This window comes from Lagenorhynchus albirostris, chromosome 3 (genome assembly GCF_949774975.1).
Source record: "Lagenorhynchus albirostris chromosome 3, mLagAlb1.1, whole genome shotgun sequence".
Classification (NCBI taxonomy): domain Eukaryota; kingdom Metazoa; phylum Chordata; class Mammalia; order Artiodactyla; family Delphinidae; genus Lagenorhynchus; species Lagenorhynchus albirostris.
Window position 1 is genome coordinate 49,002,612 of NC_083097.1, and position 17,895 is coordinate 49,020,506.

General features: G+C 34.0%; 1 protein-coding gene across 2 annotated transcripts in view; it reads left to right on the forward strand.

Annotated features, from left to right (window-relative positions):
- Positions 1-17,895, forward strand: part of KIF2A (kinesin family member 2A) — a 68,546-nt gene that overhangs the window by 48,960 nt on the left and 1,691 nt on the right. For both annotated transcript variants that reach the window (XM_060142991.1, XM_060142992.1), the window contains exons 10-19: positions 2,007-2,097; positions 2,197-2,260; positions 2,843-2,934; positions 3,297-3,439; positions 3,743-3,947; positions 4,689-4,799; positions 5,826-5,893; positions 10,317-10,467; positions 13,670-13,771; positions 16,257-16,392. In XM_060142991.1, the coding sequence (XP_059998974.1) occupies positions 2,007-2,097; positions 2,197-2,260; positions 2,843-2,934; positions 3,297-3,439; positions 3,743-3,947; positions 4,689-4,799; positions 5,826-5,893; positions 10,317-10,467; positions 13,670-13,771; positions 16,257-16,392 (1,163 nt within the window). The remainder of the gene's footprint in view (positions 1-2,006; positions 2,098-2,196; positions 2,261-2,842; positions 2,935-3,296; positions 3,440-3,742; positions 3,948-4,688; positions 4,800-5,825; positions 5,894-10,316; positions 10,468-13,669; positions 13,772-16,256; positions 16,393-17,895) is intronic.

A 17,895-nucleotide genomic window follows, 5' to 3' on the forward strand; every position in this document is an offset into this window, starting at 1 on the left:
TTATGTTGATCTTGGCATATCTCTCCAGAGGTGTAATATCCTTTTCTTTCCCCCTGAGTTTAAACAAATAAGAATATTTAATAAACATGATAATGAATTTTAACACTTGTTTTCTTTAATGCTCCCCAAATCAGTTTTCATTAATGATTAACTTTATACACTATATAACATACCATATGTATGGATAAGAAATTTCTAGAAAACATTTTCTGTACCTCTAGAGATGGAATGTGGCTGTTTTTTACTTTTTGATCTCTGCAGTAGTGAAGAAATTTGAAATAACCGTTATACATCCGTCACTTATTTGTCTGAATCTTTATTTAGCACATGGCCACTTAAGGAAAAAAAAGTTCTGTAAATCTACTTGCATTTCCCTAGTTTTATCATTTCTAAGCTTTGGAATAGTTTTAATACATGAATTCTTGCATGTTCACATGTTCAACTTACAAACAACTCAAACTTACATGTATTGTGCATTGATATCCCACATTTTATCCAAATTTAGATTTTTATACATAGTTTGTAAACATTTACTTCTTATTATTTAATAGGTCAATTTTAGCAGCATTGTTATTTCAGTCTATATTAAATTGTCTTGAGTTACTTGAATGCTGTGTTTCATTGCCCTTTTATTTTATAAATTTGACTGGAAAACAGAAAGTTAAAGGGTTAATAAGAATCCTAAGAATTGAAGATGTTATAAATGAGATAAGACCAACTCCACTGGTCTTAAGCCAGTAAACTGGGAGTTCAGCTGTAAAGAAAGAGGACAAAACTAAAGAACATGTGAATGCTAGATAGAGGTATTGTGAAAAATTTGTTTTGAAAGGGAATTATAATTATAAATTGTGTATTTTTTACTTTTTTGAGAACTGAGTCCTGTCCTCCCCCCTCACTCCCTTCTCTGCTTCCACTCCTGTCTTGTAAAATATGTCTGACTTTTGTAATCATTTTCAAGAAATCACTATAAATAAAAGTATGTTTCTGTGTATGTGCTAGATTTAGTAAACATTTTGTGTTTATGCTTCTTAATTTTACCAGTATTGATTCTCTCCCCTTTCTCTTATCCTTAACTTTTACGGATTGAGAAGTTAGCCTTTTTTTTTTTTTTTTTGGTCTGATCACTCTTCAGACTCATTTCCAGTTCTTTTTGATTAGAACATTTTTCTGCTCCTTTTGTTCTGTACTTTCTCCAGTTGTGCCTTTAAAAAAAAAATCAATAGAGCTGTATAAAGTGTTCTACATATATTCTTTTGAAGACTGTGTAAAAAGTAGATTTGTTTTCTATCATGCTTTTAGGGCTCTGCTCATTGAAGTATTTTTTTGTCCCTCTCTACCTTTTTATTTTAACTCCAGCAATGATTATACCAATACATAATATTTGGGCATCCTTTTCCTGAATCAAGACTATCAACTCAGAATTCATTGTCTTATAAGCATAATTTATATTTACTTACTCACATTCAAGGAAATTTTACCACTTTTATACTTGTTTAGATAATGTTTTTGTACTTTTTTCCCCTCTAGCTTTTCTGTATTGAGATTACCACTCTTGATTCTGTTTCTGTTGAAACCATTGATACTTTTTTTGGGTTGGGTTGGGGTTTTTAGTTTTGGTTTTGGTTTTCATATCTGTCCTACTTGTCTGGCTGATATTACCATATTTTGTTGTTATTTTTTAAAACTTTCCTACTGTCTTCTATATATTATGTCTTTAGCTCAGTTACTATCATGTTTTTTCCCCTGTCCATTATTATTGTGGCCCTTGTTTATTTCGGAATTATTGCTTGAAAATATGCCTTAAAGAGCTTTAAGCAATCCTAGGACATGGGTATTTAAAATTTTAAATCAGTGGTCAATTGTGGCCTCGCAGTTGATCCCACTGATTTGTTAAAAATCTTGGTATATAAGATTTGCTTATAATAACACTTGATATTAGTTTTATTGTTTATTTGTTTAATTTAAATATTAACTGTATGTTCTGACTGGTACATTTTATTTTTAAGGTTTACAGCTAGACCACTAGTGGAAACTATATTTGAAAGGGGAATGGCTACATGCTTTGCTTATGGGCAGACTGGAAGTGGAAAGACTCATGTAAGTAATTCATTACAGTTACATCCTGGTATGAAGCCAGTTTATTTTCCTTATAGCTTAATTCTAAGACCTAAATTCTATTTTCTTTTTAACATATAGACAATGGGAGGTGACTTTTCAGGAAAGAACCAAGACTGTTCTAAAGGAATTTATGCATTAGCAGGTAACTTCCCTTTTTGCATATTATTTATAATATTCTTCTTGAATATTATTCAGGTGGCTTGGAAATAAGATTTGGAAGTACTGTCCAGAATTTTAAGGGTAACTAATGCTATACTTACTATATATTATGTCAGTTTTAGATTAGCGGACTGTTTTGAAAAGAACTGTGCTTTGGGGGCAAAAATCTTGATTATGTTTGTGTTGTAATCTGGCATATTGTTGGAGCTTAGCGTTTGTTGTTGAATAACTGCTTTGTGAAAAGTTTCCATTTGGTATGATTATGAAAGTAACCTTATTATGACCGCCTATAATTTTATGCTATTTATAAAGATAAGTAGTAGCATTCTCTTCTTGAATATGAAGGAGAGTGGCCTCTAAACTTTAAATGTAGAAAAACTATTGCTACTATTTTCTTTTGAAAATTAATATCCACTTTAATCTTCATTTTTCTTATTGATACTATCATTCTAGGTAAACATTAGTTGATTAGAATTGCTTTTTAAAAACGGAAAATTTGAATTGCTTTTTTAAAACAATATTTATTGCATCTTAATAAATTTTCTCCATATGCAATTATTGACAGCTCGAGATGTTTTTTTAATGCTAAAGAAGCCAAACTATAAGAAGTTAGAACTTCAAGTGTATGCAACCTTTTTTGAAATTTATAGTGGTAAGGTAAGTGGAAACTTAAAAAAATAATTTTTTGTTTTTTAGTTTTTTAAATTATGGTTAAAAAATGCATAACATAAAATTTACCATTCTAACCATTTTTAAGCATAGAAGTTCAGCAATATTCACATTGTTGGGCAGTCATTGCCACCACATAATTGTTATATGTATTTGGAATATTATGTTAAAGTTCTGTGATGAGATTTTTAAAAATTCCCTTTGAAACTCTAACTTCAGTATCGATCATTATTATTCTAATAACATTATTACTAGAATTCTTTGAAATAATTTTCAGACTCTGAATGACTCATTTTTATAGAACTATTCTTTTTTTATTTTTAAAGCTAGCTTTCTTTCTTTTTTTTTAGGTTTTTGACTTGCTAAACAGGAAAACAAAATTAAGAGTGCTCGAAGATGGAAAACAGCAGGTTCAAGTGGTGGGATTACAGGAACGGGAGGTCAAATGTGTTGAAGATGTACTGAAACTCATTGACATAGGCAACAGTTGCAGGTAGCTCTCATTTTAATTAAGAAAGGGAAACAGTTTCATGATCAGTTTTAGATACTTTCAAAAGCAAAGCAAGGATGTTATTCAGTGCATTTTGGACGTAAAATCATTACTCATAAAAACTTTTGAAGTATGCCAGATTAAATTGTATTAATCTGGTTATGTTTGTGTTGTTAATTCAAAATGTCTCTTTTGTATTTAAATAATAAAAACTGAATAGTTTTTTCTTTTTTTAATGAAAATATTGTGGTTTGCACATATAAATTGAACTTTTTACATATCAGAATGTTCTTAATTACATTGTAGAACATCCGGTCAAACATCTGCAAATGCACATTCATCTCGGAGTCATGCAGTGTTTCAGATTATTCTTAGAAGGAAAGGAAAACTACATGGCAAATTTTCTCTCATTGATTTGGCTGGAAATGAAAGAGGAGCTGATACTTCCAGTGCAGACAGGCAAACTAGGCTTGAAGGTGCTGAAATTAATAAAAGCCTTTTAGCACTCAAGGTAAATAAAGTGCATTTAATTGTGAAAAGTCTTTTACTTTTGACTTCATTTTTGTTTACTCAGTTACAAAATTATACTATTTGTTTTTTCTAATAAGTAAGAGAGGTATCAAAATTTAGTTGTTTATGTTTGCAGTTACAGATTTATATTGTACCCAGAAATTTTCTTTACACATATTATTTATTCTTTTTAAGGTAGATAAAGATCTGTTAGTCAGCAGGCCAATTCCATTGCTGCTTAGGGAGATTCCAGAGGGCCTTAATCATTAATCAGTCTTTTTTCTTGAAGGAGGGCAAGGAACCATAAAACTGAGCTAAGAAAGTTTCTCAGAAAAATGTGGAATGGCTTTCAAAAAGTTAGGCCACTATTATATATCTTCCTTGACTAGCAAAGCAAAGAAAGCATTCTATTTTTTTCTTTTGTAGTACCACTTTAAAAGTTTAACTTTTTACAGTTATCCTACTGCCTGTTACTTCTAAACACTAATCATAGTCTCCAGAAGAATCTTTTGGAATTAATAAAGTAGTCTTTTGGATTGGGTTTTTTTGTTTTCCAAATTTCATTTTCTTGAATTAGGATTTATGGGAACATTTCTACTATGCTGTAAATCTCTTAATAGAATTTTCAGAGCTGATCAGATCTTAAATGTTAGGGTTATGGTAAGAGATGTTTTAAATATGTTCATTAAGATTACTGTTTATAAGAAGTAAAATCTATGAAATTTGCTTTCTTAATTTTCAGGAGTGCATCAGAGCCTTAGGTAGAAATAAACCTCATACTCCTTTCCGAGCAAGTAAACTCACTCAGGTGTTAAGAGATTCATTCATAGGTGAAAACTCTCGTACCTGCATGGTAAGTTTGTTTGTTTTGTTTTAATCGTAAATGAATAATTATGTAGTATATATGGGAAAATTATAAAATACATTAATGACAGTCATTTAAAGTCTATTGTGAGAGATACAGCGATACTTGGAAATGTGGTCCCTGCCCGTCTGATAGGATTATATTGTAGTTATAATGCATTCTACTAATTCCAACATCTGAGTCTTTGTGAGATTGGTTTTCATTGATTTCTGTTTTCCTTGCATATTGGTCACACTTTTCTGTTTCTTCATATATCTAGAATTTTGGATTATATAATTTTCATTATGAATGAATATTTTATGGACACTCAGGATTCTGTTATGTTCTTCTAAAGATTATTGATTTTGTTATTATTGTTGTTGTTATTTTAGCTGGCAGTTAACTTAGCTGAACTCCAAACTCTTGTCTCCCCAGCTGTGGGCATCAACTGACCTTGAAATCTCTGTTTAGCTCTTTTAGACTTAGCTATGTTTCTTGCAGTCAACCTTGTGTTCAGGGGTCAGCCAGAGATTTGGGTAGTATAAATATATATGTAGAATATGAGTTTCTTCCTCTGTGGTTATTTCTCTTGTGGGACAAACTTCACTTCCCAGCTGCTGTGGTGCCTACCTCCAAACTCCATCCTTTAGTTTAACCAGTGAAACTCCAGATTTCTATTGAAGTTTTAGTTGTCCTGTGTGACAGCAGCAGAGTTTGCCCTTAGGCAAAAAAAGTTATCAAAAGTAGGGGCGGACAGTCACTCAATGTTACTCCCTTCTTCTAGGTGTTGACCTCCATTTTCTGCCTGATATTTGATCATTTTGTGGTGCCATCAGAGTTGTTTATATTTTAACTGGAGTTTATAATTATTCTTTGATTATGGGTATGAGATAGTGAATTATCTTGGAGCTAAGGTATCATTAATAACTCTTTTTTTAGATGACCATATTAAAATTAGACCTGACTGAGCCATATGTCAGTATTATTTGTCATCATTTATAACATTTTCTTTACCTTTGCATTTTTCCCCCATAGATTGCCACAATCTCTCCAGGCATGGCATCCTGTGAAAATACTCTCAATACATTAAGATATGCAAATAGGTATGAGAAATGGTTATTTATTTTGAAATTTGAAGAGAATAGAACAATATATGGTTTGATTTAATATCTGATAGGGTAAATCTTACTGCATTGCTCTTTACATTTTCAAAAAAAATTTGCATGTTATTCATTGAAATGATGTCTAGAATCATTTTGTCATATTCTAAAAATAATTGGAAATGTGTTGTGTAATTTGGGAAGACATATTTTTAGTAGAATAGGTCTTAAAATCATAGAACATGATTGTATTTTTCCATTAACCAAGTTATATTTCATAATATTTTACTATATTTAAATCATGAAAATTCTTATTATTATATTAAGACTCAAAAGTAAGTGAGTATCAGGAGCCAGTCCGTATTTCTTAAATTGTTTTGCATATGCTGAAAATTATTTCTGATAATCTTAAATATTATACATGGGGAAGCTAGGGTTTAAGTAGGGATAGCACAGTTCTTTCTGGTGTTCTGTATGGGTTACATTTTATTATTTATGGCAATAGTGTTAATAGACAATTGCATTATTACAAATGAGAGGACAAAAAGCGTTACACATTATTAAAGCAGTTTATTCCTTATAGTCACAAAATGCCCTTGGAATTTTGGATTGTAATAGGCATGTTTATATTTGTTCCAGAGATTTGTTCCCATTGCTCTTGTTTTGAATGACTATATATATAGTTTTAAATTTGTATTATCACATATTGCATTTGTGATTTTAACCTAGAGATAAAATTCCTCTTTGTATTCCATTTCTAGTGTGGAGAATCTCTTAATTTTGCTAAACATGAGTATTTGTACTATTTTTTTGTTTTAATCACTATGGAAATTTTATTTTTAATCTTTCATTAAAGTATGAAATACATATGCATACAGAAAAGTACCCAAAACACAAGTGAATAATTTAATGAATATTTACAAAGTGAAAATTCCTGTCATCAGACCAAGAAATAAAACATTTCCAGTCCCCCAGAAAATTCCCCATGTGTCCCTTTCTAATCACGAATCCTGAATAACATGCCTAAATCCATTAATTTCTACCCCAAGGTAGCCATTGTCCTGACTTTTGTGGAATAAATTTCTCAATTTTCTTTCCCTCTTTTTAAAAATAGTTTTACTACCTATGAATGTATCCCTGAACAATATAGGTAGCTGTATTTGAACTTCACATAAATGAGATCATACGCTTTGTTCTTTGGTATTTTGCTTTTGCTTCAACTAAAGAGATTTTTAAAAATCATCAGTAAAAACTGTTGGAAAGTATAAACTTATTGACCTTTTGTAAAGATATTAAAAATAATAACTTTTAAAAATAATTGAACTTTATTTTTAAATTTAATACCCTTTAAACTTTGAATTATAAGATTCTAGCTATGAACCTTTATAGTACTTTTTTTTTTTTTTTTTTTTTTTGTGCGGTACGCGGGCCTCTCACTGTTGTGGCCTCTCCCGTTGCGGAGCAAGCAGGCTCAGCGGCATGGCTCACGGGCCCAGCCGCTCCGCAGCATGTGGGATCTTCCCAGACCAGGGCATGAACCCACGTCCCCTGCATCAGCAGGCAGACTCCCAACCACTGCGACACCAGGGAAGCCCCTATAGTACTTTTAATCATTCTTTGTAGTGAACATTTTTGGTATTGTGGGGTTTTTTTCATTAATTTAAAATGCTTCTTGTTTCAGAATTGTTCATGGGAGAGATGAGGAACAGCTTAGTGTAGTAAAATGATTGCCGTGTTGTAGAATTAAAACCCTCCATGTCTTCAGACTTCTGGCTGCAAAGGAATCCCCCTGATGTGAAAATGCTGTATCTGGTTATTCCTCTAGTTCATTTAGGTCCAAGTAAAATATTTTAATTTATTATCACGTAATATGATTCATTTGCAACCATTACTAACCATCTAGGACAAATAATTCTGTCTTTTATTTCCATATCTCTAGGAATAAAGATTTTCAACCTCATTTGATAGCTCATTTGAGGAATATAATTACTGCATATAGAATAGTTTAGGTTGGGCAAGAGAGCTTTGAATAGAGGAAAAATGTGTGGTTAGGGGCTAATAGGTATCTAAATTAGGAGATTCTGAAAGAATAAGTAATGGGGTTGGGAGTAAAAAGAGTTATTAAGTCAGTATTAGAAATTTAGGTTTGTCAGCACGTGTGTAAATAAGCTTTCCAAAAGGATAAAGGCAAAGGAATCTGGTATTCAACCTTTCAGAGTAGATATTACCAATAGGTCAAATAAAGATTCTAAATAAAAGGAATTATTAGTTTGATCTATGTGACTATTTTTAATGTATAACAATAGTAATTTCATTTAGTTCAACCTAAGAGAAGTAATGAGAAAAACAGAGAATATGGTTAGTATATTGAAGTGTTTAAACATAAGGTTCGTACTCACAGCTAGGTTTGAGCCTCAGTTATGCCACATTCTCATTGAATGAACTTGGGTAAGATACTTTATTGTTCTGAACCTATTTCTCATCTGTAAAGTGGTGATAATAATATCACAATATTGTCGTAATGATTAAATAATATAATGTCTTAAAATATTAATCATAATATCTGATATATAGGAAGTAATTAATAAATATTGCCTACTGTTATGAAATTGGATTGGCCTAAAGAGGACATAGGGAGTCACAAAAATTGGATCATAAAAGCCATGATTTAGTTAAATATAACTCTCAGAGACATTAGCAAAAGCAATTTAAATTCCATTGCTAAAGGATTTTTTTCACCATTGTTCGTCACCTGAATCACCAAACACAGGAAATTATCTGAGTGACTGTTTTCTCATTTTGTTCAAGGATTGCTTTATAGCTAATACCATTCTAGGTGCATAGGAAAGAAGTTAATTAATTATAAATGGTGTATGCCATTAGGACTTAATTCTCTTGTGTCCTGTTTGAAAAGACTGCAAGAGTGTTGAGGACTCATTAATGCTAATAAAATATTCATGGTATTGACTACACAAGGAAATTAGACATGAGTGGTCATGTAGCTAAATACAGGGCATTTCAAATTTAGGTGATGGACTCGTTAAACTTCTAGAAAGATCATGAGAAAAGGAAGGACTATGGAGTAGGGAGTCAATAGAACAGAGGGGTTCAAAATCCTCTTCACATTGATTATTTTTAAGATAGTGTAAATATATTGTCATAACAACGTTGATCCTTTTCTGAACAAATTAAACTGAGTACTAAATGCAAACTTGAAATGTGCATTGCTGTCTTTACAAGAGCATTTTCTTTTAATTTGTTGCTGTTTTGGTGCTGCAGAGTAAAGGAGTTTGGAATTAGTCCATCAGACATTCCCTTCTCACAGGGTAGTGGCAGTCGCCCTGATCTCTCTCCTTCTTATGAGTATGACGACTTTTCTCCTTCAATTACCAGGTCTACTTCATTCTATACATAAGATGTTTATTTTAATAGTTTCTTTTGGATTGTGCTATGTATACATGTTTTATAGCATTTACTTTCATAGCATATACTTTTGTCCTGAGCCATTTTATTTTTCATTTTCATTTTGTTTGGCAGGTGGTGGTTATACTGCATGATCTTCATTTTTATGTACTTTATTAATTTGCTTTAAAATGTTGATTTAGAATTCAGGCTTCCTTTTCCCCTCTCATCTTTTTAAGGATGATGTCATCTTTGCATATTTACCATTGAAGGATAAACTGTCTTATTTAAAATGAATAGTTTACATTCTTTCTGTCTGCAAGGAAATCACAAGGCTCCTCTTGACTTAAAAAGTGTACCCTCTCCCAAATATGTAAATTGAAGTTTAAGGGGTAAACTTTTTTTAATGATAGAACTTTACAGCTTATAATCTTTATAGATTAGAAATATTTCACATGTAGCTATTTTAATTGAGCCTTCTAACTACCAAATCTGCAAAGTGTATTAAATTCTTTGATTTTGGGGGACTTCCCTGGCGGTCCAGTGGTTAAGACTCCACGCTTCCACTGCTGGGTGTGCAGGTTCAATCCCTGGTCAGGGAACTGAGATCCCGTGTGACACACGGTGCGGCCAAAAAACAAAAAAATCCCTGATTTTTAACTGTGATTTATTTATTGATCTAAGTGCCACTGTTAGCATTTTTCTATTCAGCAATTTAGTTGCAACAAGTGTCTCTTATTTATTTTGAAATACTGAATCTGCATACTTTGTTGATTCTCAATTTGTAATGCACAGTAATTATGTTTGAAGTAATTGTAAAGTTATATACCTAAGTAAATTCCTAAAGCTTCACAGCTAAACATACCTTTAGTATTTCAACAGATTTCAGTTAGATTTGATCTGGAAAGCTGACATCATCAATATTAATATGTTTATTGAATTGCTTTTATATTAAATAGGTTGATATTTCTTGTTCCTCTGCATGAATCTTTGTTAATTATAGATACCTCTTATGTGTTTATAGGGTGAAAGAATTGACTGTGGATCCAACTGCTGCTAGTGATGTCCGTCCAATAATGCACCATCCACCAAATCAGATTGATGATTTAGAGGCACAGTGGGGTGTGGGGAGTTCCCCTCAGAGGGATGATCTAAAACTTCTTTGTGAACAAAATGTAAGTTACATAATATAGTTGTAATTATCTAAGTCATTTCATCCATAGCAGAATAAGTGAAAACTATCATCTAAATCAGGGATCAGCAAACTACAGCCTATGGGCCTGCCATCTGTTTTACAAATAAAGTTTTGTTGAAACATGGCCCTGCTCATTAAGACCAGAGGTGACAAAGATTGTATGGCTCACAACCCCAAAATATGTACTAAAGTTCACTGACCCCTGATCTAACTATTCTTTTTTCCAGATTTTATACTGATGTTAAAATTGGGGGATTTTTAAAGTAATACAGGGAAAAAACAAGTTTAAGAATTGTACATACAATATATCACATGTATAAAGCTTAGAACAAGATTATGGACACATGCACATGCATTAAAAGGATTCATGAACTGTATCAAAAATGGAAAAAATCTGACATTTGTTAAATCTGGTTGCTTTCTGTATTTTTGAATGTTTGGTGACATTTCATAAATTTAAAATTCTGATTCCCCTGTTACTTAAAAATAATAATATGTGCCCACTGTATAAGGACAATGAGGTATAAAGAAAGAACAAAAAAGCACAAACACATTTTCACATAGTTATTTAACTTCATTTTTTAAATGTATAATCTATATAGTTTTGTATCATTCTTTTCCCACTAAGAATCCTATAGTGGCATTTTCTTATAATGATAAAGGTAGCATTTATTAGTTGCTTACTTCATGACATATATTTGCTAGGCATCTTATGATCTGGTATAGTCCTCACAATTCAGTGTGGTAGATACTATAATTATCCCTGTTTTTAACTTGACTAAGATCATACAAGTAGTAAGTACTGAAGCCCAGCAGGATTGAAATCTGGCTCTTTCTTATACCAGAGTGAAATCTTAGGTCAGCTAAATTGATTGCTTGCTGCAATAAGATATTCTTTGGAAACAGTATAACTTAAGTTAATGTTTTTGTACTTTCCAGCAGGTATTTTAAAGTCCAAAATATTCTAGAGTAAACAAACGGATATCCTACTTTTTGTTATCATGTTTCAAAATACTCTACAAAGTAGGACTCAATGCAGCAGTTCTCAACCAAGAGTGACTTGGCCCCTCTCCAGGGAAAAATGTATGGAGATATTTTTGGTCGTCACAGGTGGGATGGTGTTGCTAACATCCAGTGGGTTGAGGCCAGGGATGATGCTAAACATACAATGCACAGGGACAGCCTTCCTCCTCCCCCCAAAAATGTCTGTAGTGTCGAAGTTAAGAAACCTGGTTTAAAATAAGAGTTCTGGGCTTCCCTGGTGGTGCAGTGGTTGAGAGTCCGCCTGCCGATGCAGGGGACACCGGTTCGTGCCCCGGTCCGGGAAGATCCCACATGCCGCGGAGCGGCTGGGCCCGTGAGCCGTGGCCGCTGAGCCTGCGCGACGGGAGCCTATGCTCCGCAACGGGAGAGGCCACAACAGTGAGAGGCCCGCGTACCGCAAAAAATAAAATGAAATAAAATAAAAAAATAAAATAAGAGTTCTGAACTTTGAACCATAGAGGATAAAGACCTAAAAATGAAATCCTGGCGTTAGTCTATCCCCTGTCCCCAAAACGTTTGAAAGAGACTGCAGTTGCTTTTTAAATCCTTAAAGCAAAAAAAAAAATTCCTTAAAGCAAACCCTGCATTGCTCCTAGATACGGTGCTTCCAGAGATATGGAAAACCAGAACAAGATAGGCACTCCCTATAGCAGATCTCTCACATTTTATTCTTGCATCTATTTGGTCTTTGCAGGACCTTAATTTGGAGAGGTTGGCTAGGTGACCAGAACTAATCCAGAGGCTTTAAGCATGACATCATGGGTTCTTGCAACCTCCCTTATATATGAAAGAGTGTGGATTTCTTTCAACTTTGCCTTCCCCAAGGAACTGTCTTGAGATGGTTCAGCATTAGCCTTTAGTTAAGTATTGGTGCATGTGTACGTATTCTTATTGCTATATTAAATTTTAACAAGGTAGATTAAAATGGGATGGTGTCCAGGACATGCCCTGGAGATAAAAGTAATACAGGTAGACAAACTAGAGGATAATCAAGTGCATTAGAATTCCATAAGTAGTTGTATAGACAAAAAGTATTCTGAGTGGGCTGCATGGAAGTGATAGGAGTTTGCATAATATCTTGAAGCAGAGAAAAGACAGGACATTCTTGGCTTGGCAGGGAAGTGGGCAGATAAAATGAGTAAAGGTGGTTGACTGTGTATTTACCAGAAGGACAGAGAATATGAGAGAATCATGCCTGCATGTCCTGATTAAAAGCAGATGGCTCTTTTCCCAAAGAAAAAATAAAAAATTCTTTAGCCAACTTGATTATATAAACTTTTAGGGATGGCAGCTTATTGATGAAAGAGTCAAATAAGTCAAAGTCTACTTATAATATTTAATTTAACGAAAATACACATATATTTAGAATTGTGTATTTTATTTGAAAAATGTTGCTTTACCTACTGACATTTTATAAAACAATTTTAAGGGTACTTCTCAATCACTACAGCCACATTTTGAGGAAATAAATCATTAGATGTTAGAGTTGGGAAGGAAGCTCAAAAAAGAAAGCAAGGCCAGAGAAGTTTGACTTGATGTAGGACCAAAATATATGTTGCATATACATATGTGAGTTTTTGTTGATAAAGTTGTGAATTGTCCATTAAAATTTCTGTAAAAACCAGTAAGTAAATTGTAGAATGCAATTCAGAAATTAAAATTTAGTAAGAGTTGAATCCTTCAGAATACCAATTTGATAGTCACAGTCATGAAAGATACTATGTTTACGTGAAAAGAAATTTAAGACATATATGTGAATTAAATTGTTAGGGAAAGTAAACAACACTGAGGAAATATTTCAGTATATTTCTAGCCTGTGATAAATGTATTTTTGAAAAGTTGCACTCCAAAAGAGATTGCTTTTTTACAGTAATTCTGCAGTAAAGCTTGGGATAAGTGAAAACTGTCTCTTACTGATGTGTTTAAGTTTGTCTTACTGAGTGTTATGTTAAATATTTTTGACCCATAAAAAGAAATTGTGGCTTTGCCTTTCATGTTTTGTTTTAGTTGTCTTTAACATTCAAGCATCCTCAATTTCTAAGTTGCATTTTTGTAGATGACACAGAAAAACTACTTTTTTATTATAACATTTAAAATATAAACTTATGTCATAATTTTTAAACTATTTTTATTTTAAGGAAGAAGAGGTTTCTCCACAATTGTTTACTTTCCACGAAGCTGTCTCACAAATGGTAGAAATGGAAGAACAAGTTGTAGAAGATCACAGGGCAGTCTTCCAGGTAAAGTAAGACAGAATCTTTAATCAAATGTTTCTCTAGAAAAATTAACTACCAACTTTTGTAATTCTTTGAGTATCACACTAATCTAAAAATAATACTCGTTTATGTGTAAGTATATGTGTATTTGTAGGGCATATGCCACAGTACGTTTTGAATAGAATGAATGATCACTACAAACTTTCTTTGCAGCTGTGATGGAAAGATCTACTTTATTTCTTCTGTTCTCCCACTTCATTTGCTTTTGTCAGTTGTCCGTTTATAGAGGAGTTGAACTTCTACCCTCCACTACCCCTTTCTTCATGGTAGGCCAGTTTGTTTGACAGCAGTAGGAAAAACTCTGCTAAAGGGTATCAGAACAATTGAGGAAGAGTCAGTGTTTGTAGAAAAGGAGGAGTATTTCAGGAGAGTTACTGTACTGACTGAGCTGTCAGTGGCAGATGACTGAGGGGTATTATATCCCTTCCTATAGCAGTAACTCCTTAGGTATTTATCCCATTGTGTGTTAAACCTATTTTAAAAAACCTTTTACCATACGATCCTCCCCTCTCCCTTTTTATAAACAAGAAAATATTCTGGGGACTTCGTGGCACAGTGGTTAAGAAAGCGCCTGCCAATGCAGGGGACATGGGTTTGAGCCCTGTCTGGGAAGATCCCACATGCCGTGGAGCAACTAAGCCCATGCGCCACAACTACTGAGCCTGCACTCTAGAACCCGTGAACCACAACTACTGAGCCCACGTGCCACAACTACTGAGCCTGCACAAATAGAGCCCGTGCTCCCCAACAGGAGAAGCCACTGCAATGAGAAGCCCACGCACTGCAACAAAGAGTAGCCCCTGCTCACCCACGCATGCAGCAACGAACACCCAACGCAGCCAAAAATTAAAATAAAATAAATAAATTTATTTTTTTAAAAAAAGGAAATATTCTGGAGGGTGATACCTTTGAGGAAGTGAAGATAATTTTGAACATATTTATGGAGACTGTACAGTCAGGTTGCCCCCCACCCCCTTCCCACAGTATATAAATCCTTTGTCCTGTTAACCTATATTCCTTCTCTGATGTTGAAGAAATCTTCATTTATCTGTAAACAGACATTAACATTCCTCAGCTCTCGCCATTCAAGCACTTGGATGAAGGTCTCAAAAACATAAGAGAACTGTTTATAACTTCAGAATAGCGTATACATTAAAAGTGTTACAGTTTCAGTCAAATCCATATTATGGGAATCTCTTCAGAGGCCTAGGTATTTAGATTAAATCAAAAAAGGACACTTGTAATTTAAGAAAATTGCTAGAACAATATGGACACCCATAAAACTCAGTCAGGTGAGGCTTTCAAACTCAAATTTATACTTGATGTGTCAGAACTAAATTGGTACATTTATAGAACAGTTGTGTGTGCAGCACAATTGAATTGTCTTGGAATCCAGCAGTAGACTGGTGAATGCCTTGTTACAATGAGGTATGCGCCACAACTACTGAGCCTGTGTGCTGCAACTACTGAAGCCCGCGCACCTAGAGCCCATGCTCCGCAACAAGAGAAGCCACCGCAATGAGAAGCCCAGGCACTGCAATGAAGAGTAGCCCCCGCTCCCCGCAACTAGAGAAAGCCCGCACACAGCAACAAAGACCCGACGTAGCCAAACATAACTAATTATTTTTTTAAAAAAGGAATGGTTTCCTTGAAGCATTTATGAATAGTAGTAAGTAGCTACTGTTTAGTGGTTCATTTGACTCTTCTAAAACGGGCTATCCTGGGAATTCCCTGGCTGTCCAGTGGTTAGGACTCTGCGCTTTCACTGTGGAGGGCGCGGGTTCAATACCTGGTCAGGGAGCTGAGATTCTGCAAGCCACACGGTGCGGCCAAAAAAAAAAGGGCTATCCAGTGTTCCCTTACAGTCGATAATATTGAAGAGCTAGTGTGTAGAATTTAGGATTACCTCTTGGCTCAACCACTGTGAGGCCCCAAATAGATACGTTAATTCCAGATGATTTACAAGTTCTGGGCTCCAATAGGGCTCATCAGATTGATCAGTAACTTTATTATTACACCCGTTGTCTCTATTTTAGGGACAGCTGTTGAAGTTTGAGATTTACTATGCTCATTGGTGTGTGTGTGTGTGTGTGTGTGTGTGTGTGTGTGTGTGTGTGTGTGTGTGTGTGTGTGTGTGTGTGTGTGTGTGTGTGTGTGTGTGTGTGTGTGTGTGTGTGTGTGTGTTTCATTCCCTCCCCCAAACCCCACTCAAAGTAGAGTCATAATAGGAAAATGAAGTCATCTTACTTGGCCTGTCACAGTGGTGTTTGTGTTCAAATTTAAGGAAATATTTCTTAGTTTTACTCTATAATAAAGATGTTTTATGGTTATTAATATTTTAGAGAATACTATCTTGAGTATGTTTGATTAACATGAAATTTATTAATTGGTTTCTGTCTTATAAATAGCCTCATTGGATTATTGATTTTTTTTTTCTTGGTCATTTCAGGAATCTATTCGATGGTTAGAAGATGAAAAGGCTCTCCTAGAGATGACTGAAGAAGTAGACTATGATGTAGATTCATATGCTACACAACTTGAAGCTATTCTTGAGCAAAAAATAGACATTTTAACTGAGCTGCGGGGTAATTCTTTTTTCATTTTAGTGTTTGAAATCTGCCTAATATTTGTATGTAATTAGTGGGAGGATTTCATATTGTAAGAAGATATCTGAAGTGAAAATTATGGGTACATTTAACATCTTTCTAGAGGTATTGAAGACCAACGAACCATTCTGATTTTTCTAAAAATGAAACATGAAAAATCATTTCAAGTGCTCTCTAGTCATCTTTTTTTTTTTAGTCTTTGGAGAAGGTAAAGACATCTTTTGATTAAAGAGGGACAATATATTTTAACAAGTTTGTAAATTTTGTATACCCATTCAGAGTTTTAGTTTGGTGGGCCGATGCTTTTCAGAATTATTTTTCTTGGTTTAGGTCTATTACGGGTCATTTTTCTTTAGCCTCCTATGTGCATCTCCTTTCTGTGCATATTGTCATGTTTTTCCTTTGAACACTTGTTTTAAAAAATGAAGGGGAAGGTTTCAAAACAACTCTTTCTACTTTGCTTATGAAGGGAGGCATGTGGTTTACCTACATGCCATGGCTTCTCGGCTTTTTAATTAGCTTATCTCTGCAGCTTCAGATAAGCATGTATTGTATGTGCTTTCTTAGGTTTTGGCAAATTAGCTATCTTCATTTATATGCAAGTAGGTTTCTTTGTGTGTGCATGCAGTGCAACATGAAACCAGACTGAAGTTGCTAGTTTTTAGCATCAGACAAGCTGCTTCAAATTTTTTAAACTAGGTTCTTTGTAAAGTTGGTTATTTGAAATCGTATCTTATAGAGTCAGCAGTGACCGTTTTGCCAATTTAGAATTGTTTGTGCAGATGTAGGGTTTCTAAAATTTGCTGTTTTTCATGTTCTTCATATTCAAGCCTTGATTTAAAGTGTTTTGATCATTTTTCTAATCTGTCATAATGCACAAGCAGCTTTTTCGGTATGCATTTTATTCAGAAGACAGATCACAATGCATCCTAATTTTTTTTCTTTGTAAGATGTAGCTTTCAACTTAGTTCCTTTCCTTAATTTTCTCAGGATTCATGTATAAGCAAGCAAACTTTGAAGAAATTACTACCTAGATATTATATTATTCAGTCCTTCCTTAGAAGAAAATTTTTTTACCATCCAGAGATAATTTTGTTATTAACATAAGAAGTTTGAGAGCTATTATCTTGTATTACCAGGCATCAAATCCAGAAGTCCTTAAATTCCTTTCTTATTTTTTATTATTTTTGGCTGTGCTGGGTCTTCATTGCGGCATGCGGGCTTCTCTCTAGTTGTGGTGCAGGCTTAGTTGCCCTATGGCATGTGGGATCTTAGTTCCCCAACCAGAGATCTAACCCGTGTCCCCTGCATTGGAAGCCAGATTCTTAGCCACTGGACCACTGGGGAAGTCCCCTTAAATTCCTTTCTGAATTTCAGAAAAGTCAACTTTTTCAACATCGTTTTACTTAGGAAGAGGGGAAAGAAATTGAGATACCAACTTTATATCTCTCCTTTTTTCTGAAAGCCATAATCTTTGCACAT